This window comes from Dendropsophus ebraccatus, chromosome 14, assembly GCF_027789765.1.
Source record: "Dendropsophus ebraccatus isolate aDenEbr1 chromosome 14, aDenEbr1.pat, whole genome shotgun sequence".
NCBI lineage: Eukaryota > Metazoa > Chordata > Amphibia > Anura > Hylidae > Dendropsophus > Dendropsophus ebraccatus.
The window spans coordinates 56688133-56708086 of record NC_091467.1 but is presented as its reverse complement, the minus strand read 5'-3'; the positions used below and the strand labels follow the sequence as shown (position 1 = coordinate 56708086).

Here is a 19954-nt window from a genome sequence, read left to right as displayed (position 1 = left end):
TTTGTTTTTTCCTCCTTATGTTTGAAAGACCATAGCACTTGCATTTTTTCACGTACAGACCAACGAGCCCTTATTTAAAAAATATGTGTTTAAAATTGCTCTACTATTATCCTTTTATTTTTTTGGTCTATGGGGCTGTGTGAGGTGTCATTTTTTGCCGCATGATCTGTACTTTCTATCATTACCTTGATTGTGTAAATGCGACATTTGGATCAGTGTTTATTAAAATTTTTTTTCAGATTTGATGTTACCAAAAATCAGCAATTCTGCACTTTTGCAATCTGTTTACCGTGTGAGATCAGGAATGTGATCATTTTATAATTCAGGCGATTGCGTGAACGCGATATCAATATATTTATTTAATTATTTTTATTTATAAAATGGCAAAAAGGGGGGGGGGGTTTAAACTTTTATTATGGAATTGGATTTTTCCTTAATGAAAACCCTTTTTTTTAAACTGTAACTTGAAGTCCCCCCTGTACTGCATTGACCTATGAGATCTGAGATCGATTACTAAGGGCTGATGGAGCCCATAGTAAACGATTGCCGAGTCAGTGTCAGTGTCATAGCATCACTGAGGCCCGGCCAGAAGCACGGATCACCCCTAACACGGGGGGATTCAGCCACTAGATCCCATTAAACCCATTTGAATGCTGGCTAATAGCCGCGGTCCTGGGCTGCTGATAGCCACTGACAAACAATTACTACTAATGTTACTACTACAGGTACATACTTTTGCATTTTGTACCTTGTATTGTACATTATAAGTAAAGTGACTAGTGCAGATCCTGCATCCACATTAATGAGGTACTCTGGGCTTGACGAAAAAACTTCCAAGGGACAGGGAGGAGAAAAAAAAGAAAATGTATACTCATGCCTCTGGTTCCTCCCTATCCAGTCCCGGCTGACATTACTGTACACTGTAATTAAGACCATTGTCCAGTCATGGATCTAATTCTCCAGTGTTAATGTTTTGGTATTTTTTACTATATTATACGAACTGGAGAGAATGGAACGGCTGCACATCCCATCTATGGCTGATACTAATGCCGCCAGGCCTATATTAAAAATCAACACCAGAGTGTCTGTATATGAATTGATCAAACCATATTGCCCCGTGTACCACCGCGCAGGTCCTCTGGTCCACACGGGTCCCTACGCTAACTCCACACCGTGTCGGTCAGCGACCGCCAACCCCGCAAAGCGTGCACGTGCAGGGAAGGGAGGCCATGGAACGGCCCTGCAACCCCAATGTCACAGGACCAGACCCAAAAAGCCCCACCAAAACCCAGCCAGCACCACCGGCGGGGAAGGCTGCCCCCAAACGACACAAGTATGGATATGGTATTACACTTACCATTGCTGCTCTCACAGAATGGGGAAGACATAGGGTCCAGACATGTGAGCACAGACATATCCTGCTAATTTTGGTCATGTGGGTCTTATAAAGGAGTGCTAGCTGTTCAGAGAGGGAGAATTGCAAAACACGAACTGGAGAGAATGGAACGGCTGCACATCCCATCTATGGCTGATACTAATGCCGCCAGGCCTATATTAAAAATCAACACCAGAGTGTCTGTATATGAATTGATCAAACCATATTGCCCCGTGTACCACCGCGCAGGTCCTCTGGTCCACACGGGTCCCTACGCTAACTCCACACCGTGTCGGTCAGCGACCGCCAACCCCGCAAAGCGTGCACGTGCAGGGAAGGGAGGCCATGGAACGGCCCTGCAACCCCAATGTCACAGGACCAGACCCAAAAAGCCCCACCAAAACCCAGCCAGCACCACCGGCGGGGAAGGCTGCCCCCAAACGACACAAGTATGGATATGGTATTACACTTACCATTGCTGCTCTCACAGAATGGGGAAGACATAGGGTCCAGACATGTGAGCACAGACATATCCTGCTAATTTTGGTCATGTGGGTCTTATAAAGGAGTGCTAGCTGTTCAGAGAGGGAGAATTGCAAAACACGAACTGGAGAGAATGGAACGGCTGCACATCCCATCTATGGCTGATACTAATGCCGCCAGGCCTATATTAAAAATCAACACCAGAGTGTCTGTATATGAATTGATCAAACCATATTGCCCCGTGTACCACCGCGCAGGTCCTCTGGTCCACACGGGTCCCTACGCTAACTCCACACCGTGTCGGTCAGCGACCGCCAACCCCGCAAAGCGTGCACGTGCAGGGAAGGGAGGCCATGGAACGGCCCTGCAACCCCAATGTCACAGGACCAGACCCAAAAAGCCCCACCAAAACCCAGCCAGCACCACCGGCGGGGAAGGCTGCCCCCAAACGACACAAGTATGGATATGGTATTACACTTACCATTGCTGCTCTCACAGAATGGGGAAGACATAGGGTCCAGACATGTGAGCACAGACATATCCTGCTAATTTTGGTCATGTGGGTCTTATAAAGGAGTGCTAGCTGTTCAGAGAGGGAGAATTGCAAAACACGAACTGGAGAGAATGGAACGGCTGCACATCCCATCTATGGCTGATACTAATGCCGCCAGGCCTATATTAAAAATCAACACCAGAGTGTCTGTATATGAATTGATCAAACCATATTGCCCCGTGTACCACCGCGCAGGTCCTCTGGTCCACACGGGTCCCTACGCTAACTCCACACCGTGTCGGTCAGCGACCGCCAACCCCGCAAAGCGTGCACGTGCAGGGAAGGGAGGCCATGGAACGGCCCTGCAACCCCAATGTCACAGGACCAGACCCAAAAAGCCCCACCAAAACCCAGCCAGCACCACCGGCGGGGAAGGCTGCCCCCAAACGACACAAGTATGGATATGGTATTACACTTACCATTGCTGCTCTCACAGAATGGGGAAGACATAGGGTCCAGACATGTGAGCACAGACATATCCTGCTAATTTTGGTCATGTGGGTCTTATAAAGGAGTGCTAGCTGTTCAGAGAGGGAGAATTGCAAAACACGAACTGGAGAGAATGGAACGGCTGCACATCCCATCTATGGCTGATACTAATGCCGCCAGGCCTATATTAAAAATCAACACCAGAGTGTCTGTATATGAATTGATCAAACCATATTGCCCCGTGTACCACCGCGCAGGTCCTCTGGTCCACACGGGTCCCTACGCTAACTCCACACCGTGTCGGTCAGCGACCGCCAACCCCGCAAAGCGTGCACGTGCAGGGAAGGGAGGCCATGGAACGGCCCTGCAACCCCAATGTCACAGGACCAGACCCAAAAAGCCCCACCAAAACCCAGCCAGCACCACCGGCGGGGAAGGCTGCCCCCAAACGACACAAGTATGGATATGGTATTACACTTACCATTGCTGCTCTCACAGAATGGGGAAGACATAGGGTCCAGACATGTGAGCACAGACATATCCTGCTAATTTTGGTCATGTGGGTCTTATAAAGGAGTGCTAGCTGTTCAGAGAGGGAGAATTGCAAAACACGAACTGGAGAGAATGGAACGGCTGCACATCCCATCTATGGCTGATACTAATGCCGCCAGGCCTATATTAAAAATCAACACCAGAGTGTCTGTATATGAATTGATCAAACCATATTGCCCCGTGTACCACCGCGCAGGTCCTCTGGTCCACACGGGTCCCTACGCTAACTCCACACCGTGTCGGTCAGCGACCGCCAACCCCGCAAAGCTGACTGGCACGGTGTGGACTTAGTGTAGGGACCCATGTGTATCAGATACCGGCACGAGGTACATGGGGCAGTATGGCTTGATCAATTCATACACAAAATTCTGATGTGTTTTTTATTTAGCCTAGGGGCACTAGTATCAGCCATAGGTGTGATGTGCAGCACTCTGTTTCTTCCCTGAGCCACATTTTACTATATTATGTGATTATAATTATTCTTAAAGGGGTTGTCCAATTATGTAAAATACATGTTGAATCACACACACTGCCTTCTAAAGACTAAAAATTTATTCCACACTTGTTATTATCTATTCAGTCTCCTTCCCCCAGTTCTGAGCCTGCCGCCTTGTTCTAAAGACACAGAAAACTGTGTGTAAGCTGTTAACTCCATCCCCGCTCTGAACTTCCACCTCCGATTAATCCTACCGGCATCACAGAGTGCAGAGATGGTCGACAAGGGACTCTGTTTACATAAGATGTCTCTGAAGAGAGGGGGGGGGGAGGAAGTTCGGAGCAGAGACAGAGAGAACAGCTCACACATAGTTTTCTGTGTCTTCAGGGGAAAGCAGCAGCTCAAAACCAGGGGAAGGAGACTAAATAGATAATAACAAGTATGGAACAGATAGTTATTCTCCATGAGGGGTGATGATTCAATATGTATTTTACCTGAGTGGAATACCCCTCTAAATTGTGCTTATTGTGGTGTTCCCTCTTTTCAGGCTATGTCAGTGCTGCAGGACCTCATGCTAGAGGTCAATACCCTGAAGGATTCACAGTGTAAAGTACAAGACCAGATACAAAAAGTGGCTGAGACTGCAGGGTTGGTAAGTGGGCCAGTTTATTACACTCATTAGACTTTTTAGAAGAACTGATCCCACTAGGCGTCTTTATATCATGTTTCTGCATTCTGTTGATCCTGTTTACATCCTGTTTTTGTTGCAGGGGGAAATTTACCATTAACACAGAATGCAACAGGACACAAAAATGATGAATGATACTCACTGCACTGTACTACATTACAGTATACATACATATTAGCATATCTAGTACAAAGCAGATGGGAGATGTGTGTGTGGTGTCCCACTGTTAAGTGCCTTAGGCACCTGTCGAAAAGTTTTTAATCTAGGTTGAGTGGTGATGAAGGTAGTATTTTGTAGTTTCACCACTAGGTGTTACTTCTAAGTCTTGTTGTTTCGTGCACAGCTGAAGTTAGCAATGGTTTAATGTAATTATTGTACCATGTGTTCAGTGCTGACCTATGGGAGATGCTCTTTCTTTTTCTGCCTATCCCTGCTCTCTATACACACACCAGTCAGTTGGAGGAGTTAGTTAGCTCAGTTAGTTCAGTTCAGTGCAGTCTAGTCTAAGAAAGGAGTGTGGTCAGATGCAACTAGAGACAGCTAGTTCTTTCAGTATTCCTACTATATCTACTATGCAGTGCTAAACACTACAAAGGGAGAAGAGTCTGGGAACATCCTAGCCCACGCCGTGAACCAGTCTAAAAAGTGCAGGGCAGTATCCTGATACACAAGAGGAACTAACCTGAATAGGACAAAGCTACCAGAAGGTGTACGTATCCTAGCTCACAGTGCAGGTATCTGGGACACCCTCGGGAGCTTAGCTTCACCCAGATAACCACAACTGGGGCTTGTATCACCCTAGGAGGACGAGTCACTCGACACTGTTGGGCAGAAGGTGGTCAGACTAAAGTCTATACACGGATACAAGTAAACTTCTCACTCTAAAGTATTCTCTCAAGTTCCGGCAGAGTACATTGCTACATTGGGTTGGGACTCCGCTACTCTACTCTACTTCCAACTCTTAAAGCACTGCTACAAATACCTCTACTCTACTTCTTCAAGCATCTCCTCAGCACAGACGAGTTCAAACACTAAAGTCTGTGTCAAGATTTATCTACTGATGCCAAAGTGTATTGTACTACTACGAGACTGTACAGTAAAGCAGTTCTGTTTTCTATCACTGGGACTCAGTCATCCTTTCCTCCGCATCAGCACCTATACACACTATCCGCACACCTTGGGTTATTTTTCTACTTTCTGTCTGTGGTGGTACCGATTGTCCGGGTGGGTCAATTGCCACTCAGGACTACGTGACAAGAGCCCAAGGGACCCAAAGCTAAAGCTTTGGCTGTCCAGGCATGATGGGAGTTGTAGTTTTGCAACAGCTGGAGAGCAGCATGTCCTATGACTTCTCTCTGCACTGCCATCATTGCGGTTTTCTTGGTTTAATACAATGTTGTGTCCCTTCTAGGAGACTAGACAGCAGCTGGAGCAGAAGTACAAAGATGTGGCATCAGTGAAGGAAAGCTTACAGACTGAGCTGGAATTGCTCAAGACTCAGATGGTAAGTACACACGGTATAATGATTTCACTGTTCTCATATCGGACAGGTTTAGTTAGGTTCTGCTTACATTAAAGATTAAAATTCTTTCAGATAAACTGGTGCCAAAAAGTGCAAGAGATTTGTAATTTTATTCTATTTAAAAAGTCTCAAGTGTTTTCATACTTATCAGCTGCTGTATGTCCTGCAGGAAGTGGTGTATTCTTTCCAGTCTGACACAGTGCTCTGTGCTGCCACCTCTGTCCATGTCAGGAACTGTCCAGAGCAGGAGAGGTTTTTACGCTGGACAGTCCTTGACATGGAAAGAGGTGGCAGCAGAGAGTCAGACTGGGAAGAATACACCGCTTCCTGCGGGACATACAGCAGCTGATAAGTACTGGACGACTTTAAAAGAAGTAAATAACAAATCTCTGGCACTTCCTGTCCAAGTAAAGCCCCTATATGGTGACAGCTCTAGTGGATTTTGTATCCCCCTACTTAGAGAGAGAAAAATATGGCTGCCCATGTAAACGCTGCACTGCAACTTTCTCTGAGCCAAGATTACAGAGGGGGAGGGGATAGTATACAGCGCTAAAGCTCCCATAAAATTTTAATGGGGGCTTTAAAGTGTAACTGCATTAAAAAGAAGTGACATGTCACTTCTTTTTCACATTGTCCTTCATCTCCCCAGTGTATGGGAGCAAAGTTTACTAAAGTGCCCCCATGTGGATACAAACATTGGCGTAGATTCCACATCAAAAAACCACACAGGTTTGCAAGAAACCAGTAATGAGCTGGATAGCATTAAGGTAAACAGCCAAGCTACACAAACAAAGTATCACTGTATATCAGATATTGCCTGATGATATTGAAAGATTATGCTGGTCTTGGGCTTGGTCCCAACGTGTTTCTGCCTTTACAAGCTCATCAGGGGACCGTGTTAACACTACCTTTATAAAGTACAGGGAAAAGGAAGATGCAGACAGCTATGAACTCTTATCCCTGGCTTGATGACAGAGATAATGGTTATACCTTTAAAGCCCCTTTAGCTGAGAGATAGTCAATCGAAAACCAAAATGGAATTGGAAAACTTATTTAAAGTTGCATAGAGATCATGGTGAATGGCATAATGATGGCATAAGAAACTGGGTGTTATTCGAGTTTTCTTGTAGTCAAAGGGTTGCGTGGTAATTGGTGGTAATTGTAGATGTATTCGGTGGTGAGGTAACCGGACGTGGCACCATTAATCTTGGCGTACATTATTTGTGTGTAACCCAAATACTTTCTGGAGAAACCAGCCTGTTGTAATAAATGGCATTGTGTGTTGCAATGTGATTGTGCCGGATTGCAGACTGTAGGCGTAATAATGATATCCAGAAGCTGGAGAAGTGAGGGTGATTGCACATAAGAAAGCCAACCGTAAATGAAGGTGCCAGCCAGGTGATTTATGTCTCCTACGAATACTTGGCACATTAGGAACTAACAGGCAGAAAATCGAAACTATACCTGCTATGGGCAAACTCTGCACCAGTTTCAGGCTTTCTGCTTATTAAAGGGGTTGGCCTCTTTATAGTAAAATAGTTCAGTGTACAGTATTAGTAAGTGTACTTACTGTATATACTGACAGCAGCTCCCTGTGTACCTCATAGATCTAAAACCAGACTCCCCTCCTCCAGGCGGTGCTGCCCTGCTCTGTGATGAGTCTGTCCATAAGATGGCCGACATGGAGGAGCATGTGACCATGCTCTTGCCACCAAGTGTCCACCCCTGAGCCTGTTTAGGCCTATGGTGGACACTGGACAGATTTACCACAGAGCAGGACAGCCCAGCCTGGAAGAGGGGAGTCTGGTTTTAGCTCTATGAGGTACACAGGGAGCTGCTGTCAGTATATACAGTGAGTACACTTACTAAGGCTGGGTTCACACTACGTATATTTCAGTCAGTATTGTGGTCCTCATATTGCAACCAAAACCAGGAGTGGATTAAAAACACAGAAAGGCTCTATTCACACAATGTTGAAATTGAGTGGATGGCCGCCATATAACAGTAAATAACGGCCATTATTTCAATACAACAGCCGTTGTTTTAAAATAAAAGCAAATATTTACCATTAAATGGCGGCCATCCAGCCTAATACTGTATACTGAGTATTTTTACTATAAAGTGGCCAACCCCTTTAAATGTGACTGAAACTATTAAAGTAGAGGTAAATTTTTTAACAAGCGCTGGAGAGGATAAAAGAAATAACTTGTTCTTACCTTTCCCGCTCCAGCGCTGGTGGCTGCGTACAAGCGCTCCGGTTTCCTGGGCCCTGGCCACTTACTGGTCTGAGCAGGGACTTGGGTTGTGACTTGTGAGGTCCGCTCAGCCAGTCAGTGCTGAGGCTGGACCCCACTATGGCCGCTGACTGGCTGAGCGGACCTCACAACTTGGGTCCCTGCTAAGACCAGGAAGACTGGAGCAGACCGGAGCGGTGGCATGCGGCCCCCAGCGCTGGAGTGGGGGTGGTAAGAGGAAGAGGTAAGTAATTTCTTTAATCCTCCCCAGCACTTGTTAAAAAAATTAATGTGCCCAGACTTCTCCTTTAAGTCCATCATCTTTTTACTCACTTTTTAACCTTGCCAAAAAGTCAACATATCCTCACCAAAACGACTACCAGTGATCTCAAGAGCACAGATCCCCAAAGTGTCCCTCACAAGCAGTAACTGCTCAGTATTCATGACTATGAGACTCGCTCACTTGTCCGCAAATTTGAGGACGATTGAATGTAGCGTTAGTATGGGGGGCACATTTACTGTGATGCGGAAACTACACAATCATCAATACTCTAGGAGTCCTTTTTACCACACCTGGAGCCACATGATCATGACCTATTTAGAGCCTACAAACAATTTTGGTTTATAAGATGTGCCGCACCAGCTGAGCGCTCAGGAGTCACGCGGTGTTGGGAAGTATTAGTTGTAGCGGTCACATGCAGATATTTATTTTTCCTTTTTTGTTTTATAGAAGGAAGCCGAAGAAAAGTTGGACATTTTGCATGAGAGTTTGGCAAAATTCCAAGGAACTAAGGTAACCGGCCTGGAGGGGAAAATTACCACTTCTACCTGTAACAGGTTGTAGAGCAGAACATTATGTTCAATGTTTCCCGAGGTTTTATGATTCTTATTGTAAAAGCATATTTCCTTATGTGATGATTACAGCTTTTTTCCTTAGAAAGTGGCCAATGAATCAATGGTTTTCCAGCTTAAGGGTGCGTTCACACCTACAGGATCCGCAGCGGATTTTCTGCTACGGATCCGCAGCAGATCTGCAGCAGATCCGCAGCAGATTTCATTTAAATAACTGAACACAGCATCAAATCTGCACCATCAAATCTGCTGCAGATCTGCTGCGGATCCTGTAGGTGTGAACGCACCCTAAAGAGGTTAACCAGTGCTACAAAAACATGGCCACTTTCTTCCAGAGACAACACCACTCTTGTCTCCAGTTCAGGTGTGGTTTGCAATTAAGCTCCATTCACTTCAATGGAACTGAGCAGCAAAACCCCAACCAAACTGGCGACAAGAGTGGGGCTGTCTCTGGAAGAAAGTGGGCATGTTTTTGTAACGCTGGATAACCCCTTTAAGCCCCATTACACGGGCCAACGTGGAGGAGCAAGTGAGTGCCAACCTGTCAGATCAGCGCTCGCTTGCTTCTCGTTCCCCGCTCGCTGCTGGCGCTATTACACACTCACAGTTATTACACACAGTGAGTGGATAAGAGTGAGGGGGCTGTGGGGAGCTGCGGATAATCTTTAAATCATCCGGAAAACCCACAGGAGATAGCAGCGGCCGTCTAATACCGCTACTATTACACGGAGCGATGGCCAGCAGACCGTCTCTATCGTTTTTTTTTTCAACATGTTGAAAGACAAGCATCAGATGTCAGCTGATTATTGCTTTTTAACAGAAGCTATTACACCAAGCGATTATTGGCCGTAACGTCCGATAATCAGCCAAATAAGGCCGTTAATCGCTTGCTGTAACAGTGCACCGACTGTTAGAATAAAGGGGACCACAGGTTACAGTTCCATCATTATAACGGACCAGACTGTCAGAATAGGTTACAGATAAGACTCTCAAAGCTAAAAGCAAGTGGGAAAAGAGGAGGAGCGTCTTCTTACTGGCTACTGGCTATTTATGTTCCAATACTCGCAACCGAGTGAGACTTAAAGGGTGTATCAGGGTGGTTTGGTGAACTGCCCAGTGGGAGGCACCCCTTGGCAACAGACTTTCCCTCTCTTGAGGGATATCTGGCTATGCCCATGTTTTAAGACACGTAACTGAGGCTCCATGGACCCATTTTTGCATATTTATATTTATAGTGGGCAATGTATCAGTGGAGACTCTTGAGTGAGTACTTCATTGTTTTGTTTTGTTTTTGTCGCTGATCTCCTTGAGCTCAGTGATTGCTGTGTTTTGTCGGTCTATTTTTTATTGCCCCTGGTGGCCAGAATCCTGGTCCACACTGACGAGGGGCAAATACCCCGAAACAGCTGTCTGGGGATGGATGCCTAGCCTTGGTAACCCTTGTCATGTCGCAATTATCGCCACAGAGTTAGACTTTGACGCAAAAGGGGCCACCCTGGTATTTCCTTATTTATGTTCCAATACTCGCAACCGAGTGGGACTTAAGGGGCTATGTATCAGGGTGGTTTGGTAAACTCCCCACTGGGAGGCACTCCTTGGCAACAGGCTCTCCTTCCCCTGAGGGATATCTGGCTATTCCTGTCTTTTGAGACTCGTAACTGAGGCTCCATGGACCCTTTTTTTGCATATTTAAATTTATAGGGGTCAATGTATCAGTGGAGGCTCTTTAGTGAGTACTCCATTGGGGTTTTTTGTCGCTGATCTCCTTGAGCTCAGTGATTGCTGTGTTTTGTTGGCTACTAGGTGGGTCCTATCTCCGAAATACAACCTGAGGTGGAATGTGAGGGAAAAGCTAGGATTGTTGTACTATTCTTACTCTTGATGTTATTTGATTCACAGCCTGCTGACAATGAAGTCAGGCCTGTGTCTGGACCTGTACGAGGTACGGACATATCACAACCTGATGGACACATATCGGACATTTCTCAGAATACACAAGGGCCCAGTCAGGCTAAAGACTCTGCTCTCTCTGTGGAAATCCAGCATGGTGCTCAGGATGATATGACAGCGAGTACATTGCAGGACACTCAGATAATGGTATCGGAACTAGAGTATGGAACAGACCTATTCCAGGCTCACCCTGGGGCCCCTGTGCCTCACAATACTGCGATTAGCTGTTCTATGACCTGCATGGATGCTAATGCTGCTCCTGGGACCCCTGAAGGGAACCTTGTTCTTCCAACTGGAGCCACATCTCAGGAGCTTGCAATGCTTTATGTAAGAGTGGAGGCACTGGAGAGAGACAAGGCCGACTGCAACGAACTTGGACTATTGAAGAAAAATGCAGGTAATACCTATTTATACATATATTACATATATATATATTGGATAACCTTCAAATTCCTGGCAGGTTTACAAATCCTTCCTAAAGAGAGCAGTGTATGGAACTGCCAGAAGCCCCATAGACTTGCATTGTAACCTTCTTTTTGAGTGGACTACGGACCTGCTGGGGGTATCCTGCTGTGTGATCCAAATGAGAGGTACTCTGTAACACATCATTTAGGCTATGTTCACACAACGCATATTTTCGTAAAATCACGGCCGTTGTGCAACGGTCGTGATTATTACGAGAATATACGTTGCATTGCTGTTTATGGGATACCGGCCGGAGCGTATACACATAGTATACGCTCCGGACGGGATCCCTAGCGGCGCCGCAAACAACTGACATGTCAGTTTTCTGCGGCGGCTATTCATTGAATAGCGGCCGTAAAAACCATGCCAGTGCACACTGTGGAGCGAGCGGCTGCGGCTGCTCGTTCCATAGTGTGCTGTGGGGAGTTCTGATGCGGGGGCGCACAGATGTGTCCCCATCAGAACTCTGCGGGCATAAAGATCATCCAGCCAATCTCTTACAACGCGTGAACGTGGCTTTATTCTGCATGGTGAACAAAAAACACCAAAAAGTGGCAGAATTATGTTTTTTTTCCCCATTTGCCCTGACTTATTTTATTTTTAAAAGTTTTTCATTACATTATATATTACATTAAATGGTACAATTTAAAAATGATGCCTACTCCCACAAAAAGCAAGCAGTCGTATGGCTATGTGGGTGGAGAAATAAAAAAAAATGATGGCTTTTGGAAGGTGGGGATAAAAAAATCAAATAAAATGGAAGCACCAGCAACAAAAATCAATGTAATGGGAAAGGCTTTATTATTTCTTGGGGAAACTTTTCACAATAAGTATTTTAGTCCAGCGCACATCAGTACTAAGCCAGACCATGCAAGCAAATAAGAAGCTGTATATAGTGCATCCACCAGTTGTCCAATAAATTTCTGCATTGTTTTTGAGTCTCACTTGGCTCGGTAAGAATATTAACCTTATGCTTGTATATAAAACTGATACTCCTCCTCCTTCTAGATGACACCGCCATGACTCTGAATGACCTTCAGGAGAAGCTGAGCAACCTGAATAGAGAGATGCACGACTTGAGAGGAGACCCTGATAAGGTGAGACAGTGATTTCAGCGACTATCCATACACAGAAAAGGCTATGTTCACAACATTTTGTCATGGGGCCATTTTAAATCTCAAAAACCAGCCGAAAATGCAGTTTTGTATTGCTCTGTCTATTGCAGTGTTTCTCCACTACAGTCCTCATGGATCACCAGCAGGTCAGGTTTTGAGGATTTCCTTGGTATGTCACAGGTGATATAATTATACTCAGTGCATCAGGTATTATCACAGGTGTTCTTTGTATGGGATATCCTGAAAACATGACCTGTTGGTGGGACTGGACTGGAGGTGGGAACACTGGTCTATTGTATTCCGTTCTATTCAATTTGAAAACTTTCTTTAGTTGTCACAAAGATTAACTTTATGTCAGTAATTGTTATGGCTGTGAAGATAAGTGCCAGGAACTTCTTTTCAGCCAGTAATAGACTATACTATGTCTGTATTTTGGTATATACGCTATTTCGTCATATCCATAGACTCGTAAATTCAGTTGGATATTGACTAAAAGGGCCACTTAATATGGTGGTTTTGGTGGTATCCTTACAGGAGCCACCCCTCGGCTAGGTCCTTCCCTAGAGGACCCATGTTTCAAGACTCGAATGAGGCTCCATGGACTCTTTTTGCATATTTGTATTTCCCAGGGGGCAATGCACCTAGGATTTCACTGTGTTGACCGCTTTTACTATCAGCCTACAGTGTCTTCTTTAGTTGGTCTCCCTGAGATCAACGATCTACTTACCGTATTGGTCTTCTAGGCATTGCTCCCACCTAGCCAGAAACCTACTCCACGCTGATGAGGGGCAACACCCCCCGAAACAGCTGTCTGTGGATGGATACCTGGCTTTTCTATTTCCCTTGTCAAATCTGTGGACTCATAAATTGAGTTGGATATTGACTAAAAGGGCGACTTAATATGGTGGTTTTGGTGGTATCCTTACAGGAGCCACCCCATAGCTAGGTCCTTCAGTGAAGGGACATCTGGCTAGTTCCATGTTTCAAGACTCTAAAATGAGGCTCCACAAATTCTTTTTTAAGTCATGTATTCGGAGACATAAACATCCCAAGAAGTGATTTTTTTTCACCTTATCCCCAAATTATAATAATACCCCTCTAGGTAGGTAGGTATCTGTCCCCTAGTAGGTATATGCTCCTTGTAGTTAGATAGGTGCCTTCTCCAGTAGGTAGTAGCCCCCCAATAGGTATATCTACCTACCGTAAGAGGTAGATAGGTGCCTTCCCTGTATGTAGTTGCTGTAGGTGGCCACCAGTAGGTAGCTATTCCCCTTTAGGAAGCCAGATGCCCCCTCCACAGGTATATGTGTGCCTCAATAAGTAGCTGCCGCCACCCAGTAGGTATATGTCCCCCATCAGGTAGTTGGTCCTTTGTAGGTAGCCAGGTGCCCCCCTTTAGGTAGCTAGGTGCCCCCCAGTAGGTAGGTGCACCCTAGCAGGTAGCTGGTGCCCCCAGTAAGTAGATGACCCTCATTAGGTTGGAGCATCTCTCCCCAGCTGTTAATCAATTGGACTGTTTCACTTTATAATAGTCTATGAAGCAAAAGAGTTGGATCTTTGGCCGGCCGGAGAGTGGAGCACACTGCTGCGCGTTCCCCCTAAAGTTGCGATCTATAACTTTTGACATGTCTCATGACAAATAAAATGTTTTTACAAATGACAGTAATCCTTTAACTTTATAATATAATTCTACTATGCAGAGTTTTCTGCGTATTAGATTTATACAGAGCCTATTAATTACTAAACCTATAAATGCGTCTATAGAGCTCCCTCTACTGGTGGTTACAGAAAAAAAAATTTTAATCTAGGGATATGTGGCCTTTTCCTAGCAATCCTGGGTTTTCTAGCAATAAAAGGAAAAAAAAAAAAGAAATTCCCCCCTGCACTGCTCGATGCAGTGATAGTTACTGACATGCCATATAAATAATCGTATTGCAGGCAGACCCTTTAATTCATTGTTTCCCAGCCCCAGCAGACCCCAGGGTAAATTCACATACAGATGGTTTTATTGTTAAAAAATTTCCACTCCCATTCTGCAACAAAATCTGCCGTGTGTGAATCCACCCCAACATGTTTCCATCCTATAATGTAACATGATGTTGTTCCTGTGAATGAGCTGACACTTGATCTGGTGACAATAGATCTACAGAGAATTGTGGATAACAAAGCCTTTCAATGCCCCCGTCATGTCAGGTGTTTGTGCCGTGCAGTTTCCACTATGATCAATGAGAGAAGTGAGGGAATGTCAGTGGAATACAATGGGCGAATTGATTCTTACTGCTTTTACCTTTGATTCTTCAAGTACAAATCAATCTGCAGAGTGCACACTGATGGCACGCTTCTCTTGGGTATCATGGGGTCAGTGACATTATAGAGGGTCTATTAAAGTGACACTGTACCCCCCCCTTTTTGCAGTATGACTTCTCTACACAGGTGTAAAGGGCAAATTTAGCAGTTTTCATACCTTATTTTATACCATACATCATGGTGCTTGTTCCAGTAAAAAGTTATCTTTTATCATCAGTGGATTGTGCTACCTGGGCGGGGCAGCACCTCTTAGTCCCGCCCACATTGCCACCGTAGCCCGCCCCTCCGTTACGTCATCAGCGCATAGGCCGATCTACGGTTGTATCCATGTTTTCCCAGACTACCTAGGGCTGCATACAACTTCTTCAGCCATCAGTAATCACATGCTGCACGCTCGGTTTTGGACGAACCTGAGCGTGCTTGAAGTTTGCTCAACTCTAATGAGCAATAACCCACAGATTTAACACTTTTTTCCTTATATTTCTGATATGAATTGTAATAACCTTCTACTCTTATGTTATATTATTTATTAATCATCTTTTTGCTTTTAGTTGGACCAGCTGCAGGGAGCAATAGACCTGACAGGGACCTCACATCATAGGGACCTGACGTTGGAAGAAGCCAACCTTAGGTGAGTAAGGAGACTGGACGCAAAGTCAGAAAGTTCCTCACACCCCCCTTCTGGAGTCAGATGGGTCGGCCCTCCTGAACATTCCACTATATTACAGTGTCATGAATATTCAAGCCTGATTGGGCAGATAATCGCCCTGTATATTAGGGCCCTAGAGGTACGTTTACACAAAACGACAATTGGCCCGATCGTACGATTAACGATATCGGAGTAACGATTTTTTTTTTCATAACGATCAGCGTTTAGACGGTACGATATATTCGCTTTGCGATTGTTTTGTGATCGCTTAAGCCTATCTCACACATTGGTTAAATCGGCGAACGACTGTTTACACGGAACAATGTGTGAATTTTTTGTGAACGACGAACGACGATTTGAGAAAGATGTTGAAAGATCAAAATGAACTATTTCTCGTTCGTCGTTTGATCGTTCGCTGTGTTTACACGTACGATTATCGTTCGAATTCGATCGTTATCACGCAAATTCGCGCGATAATCGTTACGTGTAAACGCACCTTTAGACTGTCTCATACTTAAAGGGGTTTTCCAGGCAAATTAGACCGATCAGCGGGCTGCTGACACCCAGAGCCTGAACCAATCAGCTGTTCAGTGCCCCTACTATACAGTCAGATGGAAGTAGTTGGCTCCATCCGCTGTGTAGTATTGCAGTGCGTAACCCCCAGCTCAGCTCCTGTTAAAGTGAACAGCACCTGAACTGCAATAACCAGGTCTGGCCGCTACATGGTAAACCAAGCTGACTGCAGCCCTCTTCACTGTGTAGTGTGGGGGCTAAACAGCTGACTGGTGGGAGTGCTCGGTGTCAGCACCCCACTGGTCAGTGACTGATGACCTGTCCTGTTGAAAACTAATTAGTCTTTTTTGTCCAATTTAACCCTTGCCCGTGTACTGCCACTGTGGATTAATCAAGACCCACATCCCTCTTGACAACTCTCCTCGCTTCTGAGGCTGCCAACCTCAAAACCTATGCGACTCTGGACTTGCATAGTGATGTCAAATGTTTTTTGGGTGATAGGTGCATTTTAAAGGGAGCTGCATTCATATTCCAAACTGCTGAGCTGTTAGTGCAAGGGGACACACAATACCTTCCATAAAACCGTCTGTGCTTCCATAACGTAGAAATATGCTTTTAATCTCTGGTGGAATGAAAGAGGTGTCCGTAAGCCCCCTGAGATACTAAGGAACTTGGGAACGCCTCTTTGACTTCACCAGAGAATAAGAGCCATTCTCCTATGTTGTGGAAGCACAGACAGATATATAAAAGCTACAGTCTGTCACCATCTAACATCGCCAGAAGCTCAGAACATGAATTACAGCTCATAGATTCTCTTTCAAGAAAAGAAGTAAAATGTCAGAATAGGTCTAGATGGAAAAACTGATTGTTTCCTCTGAGTGTATATTTTTCCCTCCCAGTGCCACCATCCAAGACATAGAAAAGGAGCTAAAGGAAATGCGTAAAAGACAGAAGCAGGATGAAGCCACCATTGAGCAGTCACTGGATGATCAACCAATAGGCCTACAAGATCAGGTTAGAGGATTGCAGAAGGTGCAGCAGGACTCACAAAGTTACCATCTATTTTCAATGATCAGAAGTATATATGTTACAGTGAAATGATAGAATCAGGGATTTGACCAAACTCCAGGAAATGATGGAATGACTGCGCCGTTCCATCATTTCCCTAGGGAATTGATCAAATCACTGACCCCTTTCAGGGAAATGATGGAATGAACTCTATCATTTCCCCCTGCGACATAGAATTCGTTTACCGTATCGCCTCTCTGCTCCCTCCAGCCTGTCCACTCTGCTCCCCGTCCACCTCTGCCGCCTCTCTGCTCCCCGTTCCGCTTGTTTCCCCTGCCACGCCCCTCCCACTTCCCCGGCATGTACGCTCCGCTTCCTGTCTACCCCCACCGCCATACGCCTCCCTCCCGTCCATCTCTGGTCCCGTCTGCCCTATCCCGCGACACGCCTCCTGATCCCCAGGCCTGTCCGCTCTGATCCCGATCTGCCCCAACACCGTATGCCTGCCGGGAGGTGTGCCACTCTGCTCCCCGTCCGCCCCGCCGCCATATACCTGCCGGGGAGGTGTGCCGCTCTGCTCCCCCGTCTACCCCGCCGCCGTATGCCTGCCGGGGAGGTGTGCCGCTCTGCTCCCCCGTCCGCCTCCGCCGCCAAACATGGAGCCGGGCGACTCCTCGATCATTCATTCCATCATTTCCCTGAAAGGGGTCAGTGATTTGCTCAAATCCCTAGGGAAATGATGGTACGGCGTGGTCATTTCATCATTTCCCAGGATTTGATCAAATCCCTGAATTCTATAATTTTACTGCAATATATATATATATATATATATATATATGTTTAGTGTATGTGCATGGGGGTATGATATATTACAGGCACAACTAGAAAAGCTTATCTATATAACTGTATTGTGCGGGTATGGATAACAGGTGGCAGCATTACAGCCATTGGTTACTGCCAGTCACATGACAGATTTCATAGATGTGTGGAGAGTCTCCAGCTGAAGATATTGATGGCAGTCAAGGAAGGGGAGGATATTGAGGCGTACATTAGTTATTGTTCCTTTAAAGGGGTAATCCGGCAAAAATCTTTTTCTTTCAAATCAATTGGTTTTACAAAGTTAGATAGATTTGTCATTTACTTCTTTTTAAAAATCTCAAGTCTTCCCATACTTATCATCTGCTGTATGTCCTGCAGGAAGTGTTGTTTTCTTTTCAGTCTAACATTGTCCTCTCTGCTGCCACTTGTGTCCATGTCAGGAACTGTCCAGAGCAGTAGCAAATCCCCATAAAAAAACTCTCCTGAGGTGGCAGCAGAGAGCACTGTATCAGACTGGAAAGACTACACCACTTCCAGCTGGACATACAGCAGCTGATAAGTATGGGAAGTCTTGAGATTTTTAAATAGAAGTAAATTACAAATCTATATAACTTTCTGAAACCAGTTGATTTGAAAGAAAAAGATGTTTGCTGGAGTTCCCCTTTAATGTTCTCATTACAAAAGCTGAAAGGCAGTGAAATTATTTGGTCTACTATGTGGGACTCTTAATGACCTTATTCTTTTCCTGGTGCTTTGTTTTTTCACAATCTTTCTAAAAATTCATTTTAGGATGGAGAACTGATAGATTACATCCAGAAAACAATGTTACAGCTACAAGAGCAGTGTGAGCGGCTGAGCAAGACCATTGGATCTGTAATTCAAGACCATGAGCTGAAACAGCGACACATAGATGTGAGAAAGGCTAAACATCAAATTATATTTTTCAGGTTTTTGCATTTAAAGAGTACTTGTCATGAAAAATATCTTTTGACAGTTCATTAGGCATGTCAAAAATTATTGATCACAGTGGGTTTCTGTGCTGAGACCTGCTGTGATCAGGAGATATAGCCGTGGGTAAGAATGTGGCAGCAGCACAATCCAGTCCCCGGCAAACCACTAATTCTGACATAGACTTACATTGTTGGAATTGGCCGTAACGGAGATACAGCCAGGGAGTGGATGGAACGGCTGCTGCGCTTTCTTCTAAGCTATAATGCTGCATTTCCTGCACCATTTACATGAAATGCAAATTCTTCCTATTTATAGGTATAAATGGAATCCATAAGAATATGCTATTAATATTAGATGGTTTGGGGTCTGACCCTTGGAAGTGCATCCCCTTGACTGGTTACCTGGCACAGCTCTGTTATTCCAGTAATGGCTATGCCTGGCATTGCGTCTCAGTGCCATTCGAGTAAGACAAAACTGTAGGAAACTGTTCAAACAGGCAAAGCTGTGTGTGAATTCAGCTGCCAGTATGTAAATCCATACAAAATGACAGTACTAGGAATCTCAGCGGATTTCGCTGTGATCCAGTAAGTTTGAACCCACCCTTAATATATCACTAGGTTTATGTCGCTTTAAATTAGGGCAGCATAAATTAGTGACAGAAATGCTGAACAGATCGGTGTATTACTTACATTACATTACTTACGTTCAGCCGTTCCCCTAATATGCAGGAGAATAGGATTCTTGCCACACCCCTCCCCCCCCTCCATCTACTGATTGACAGTTGATTGTCTATACACAGTATGGATAGATAACTGCCAATCAGCAGCTGGTGGGTGGAGTTTTGTGCTTCTCATGAATATCCAGGACTACTGGGTTAATGCACATAATTGAGAGGACTATTGTCCATGCTATTCAGGAGGATATCCAGAATCAGCTAAATGACACATCATTCTGTTTAGCTTCTCTGTCACTAGTTTATGCTACTTAAACAGAGTCTCTGTTAGGAAGTAAGCTGCGCGCCTGGCTTCCAGCTCTGCCGAGTTACGCGGCTCA

General features: G+C 45.1%; 1 protein-coding gene across 3 annotated transcripts in view; it reads left to right on the top strand.

Moving 5' to 3' along the window:
• The window catches only part of QRICH2 (glutamine rich 2), a 41704-nt gene that overhangs the window by 7496 nt on the left and 14254 nt on the right, over positions 1–19954 (top strand). For 2 of the 3 annotated variants that reach the window (XM_069952438.1, XM_069952436.1), the window contains exons 2-9: positions 4376–4480; positions 5928–6020; positions 9003–9065; positions 11024–11471; positions 12548–12636; positions 15513–15592; positions 17023–17155; positions 18740–18862. In XM_069952438.1, coding sequence (XP_069808539.1) covers positions 4379–4480; positions 5928–6020; positions 9003–9065; positions 11024–11471; positions 12548–12636; positions 15513–15592; positions 17023–17155; positions 18740–18862 — 1131 coding nt within the window. In that variant the 5' untranslated portion in view covers positions 4376–4378. The remainder of the gene's footprint in view (positions 1–4375; positions 4481–5927; positions 6021–9002; positions 9066–11023; positions 11472–12547; positions 12637–15512; positions 15593–17022; positions 17156–18739; positions 18863–19954) is intronic. The other variant, XM_069952437.1, reaches the window with a different exon arrangement.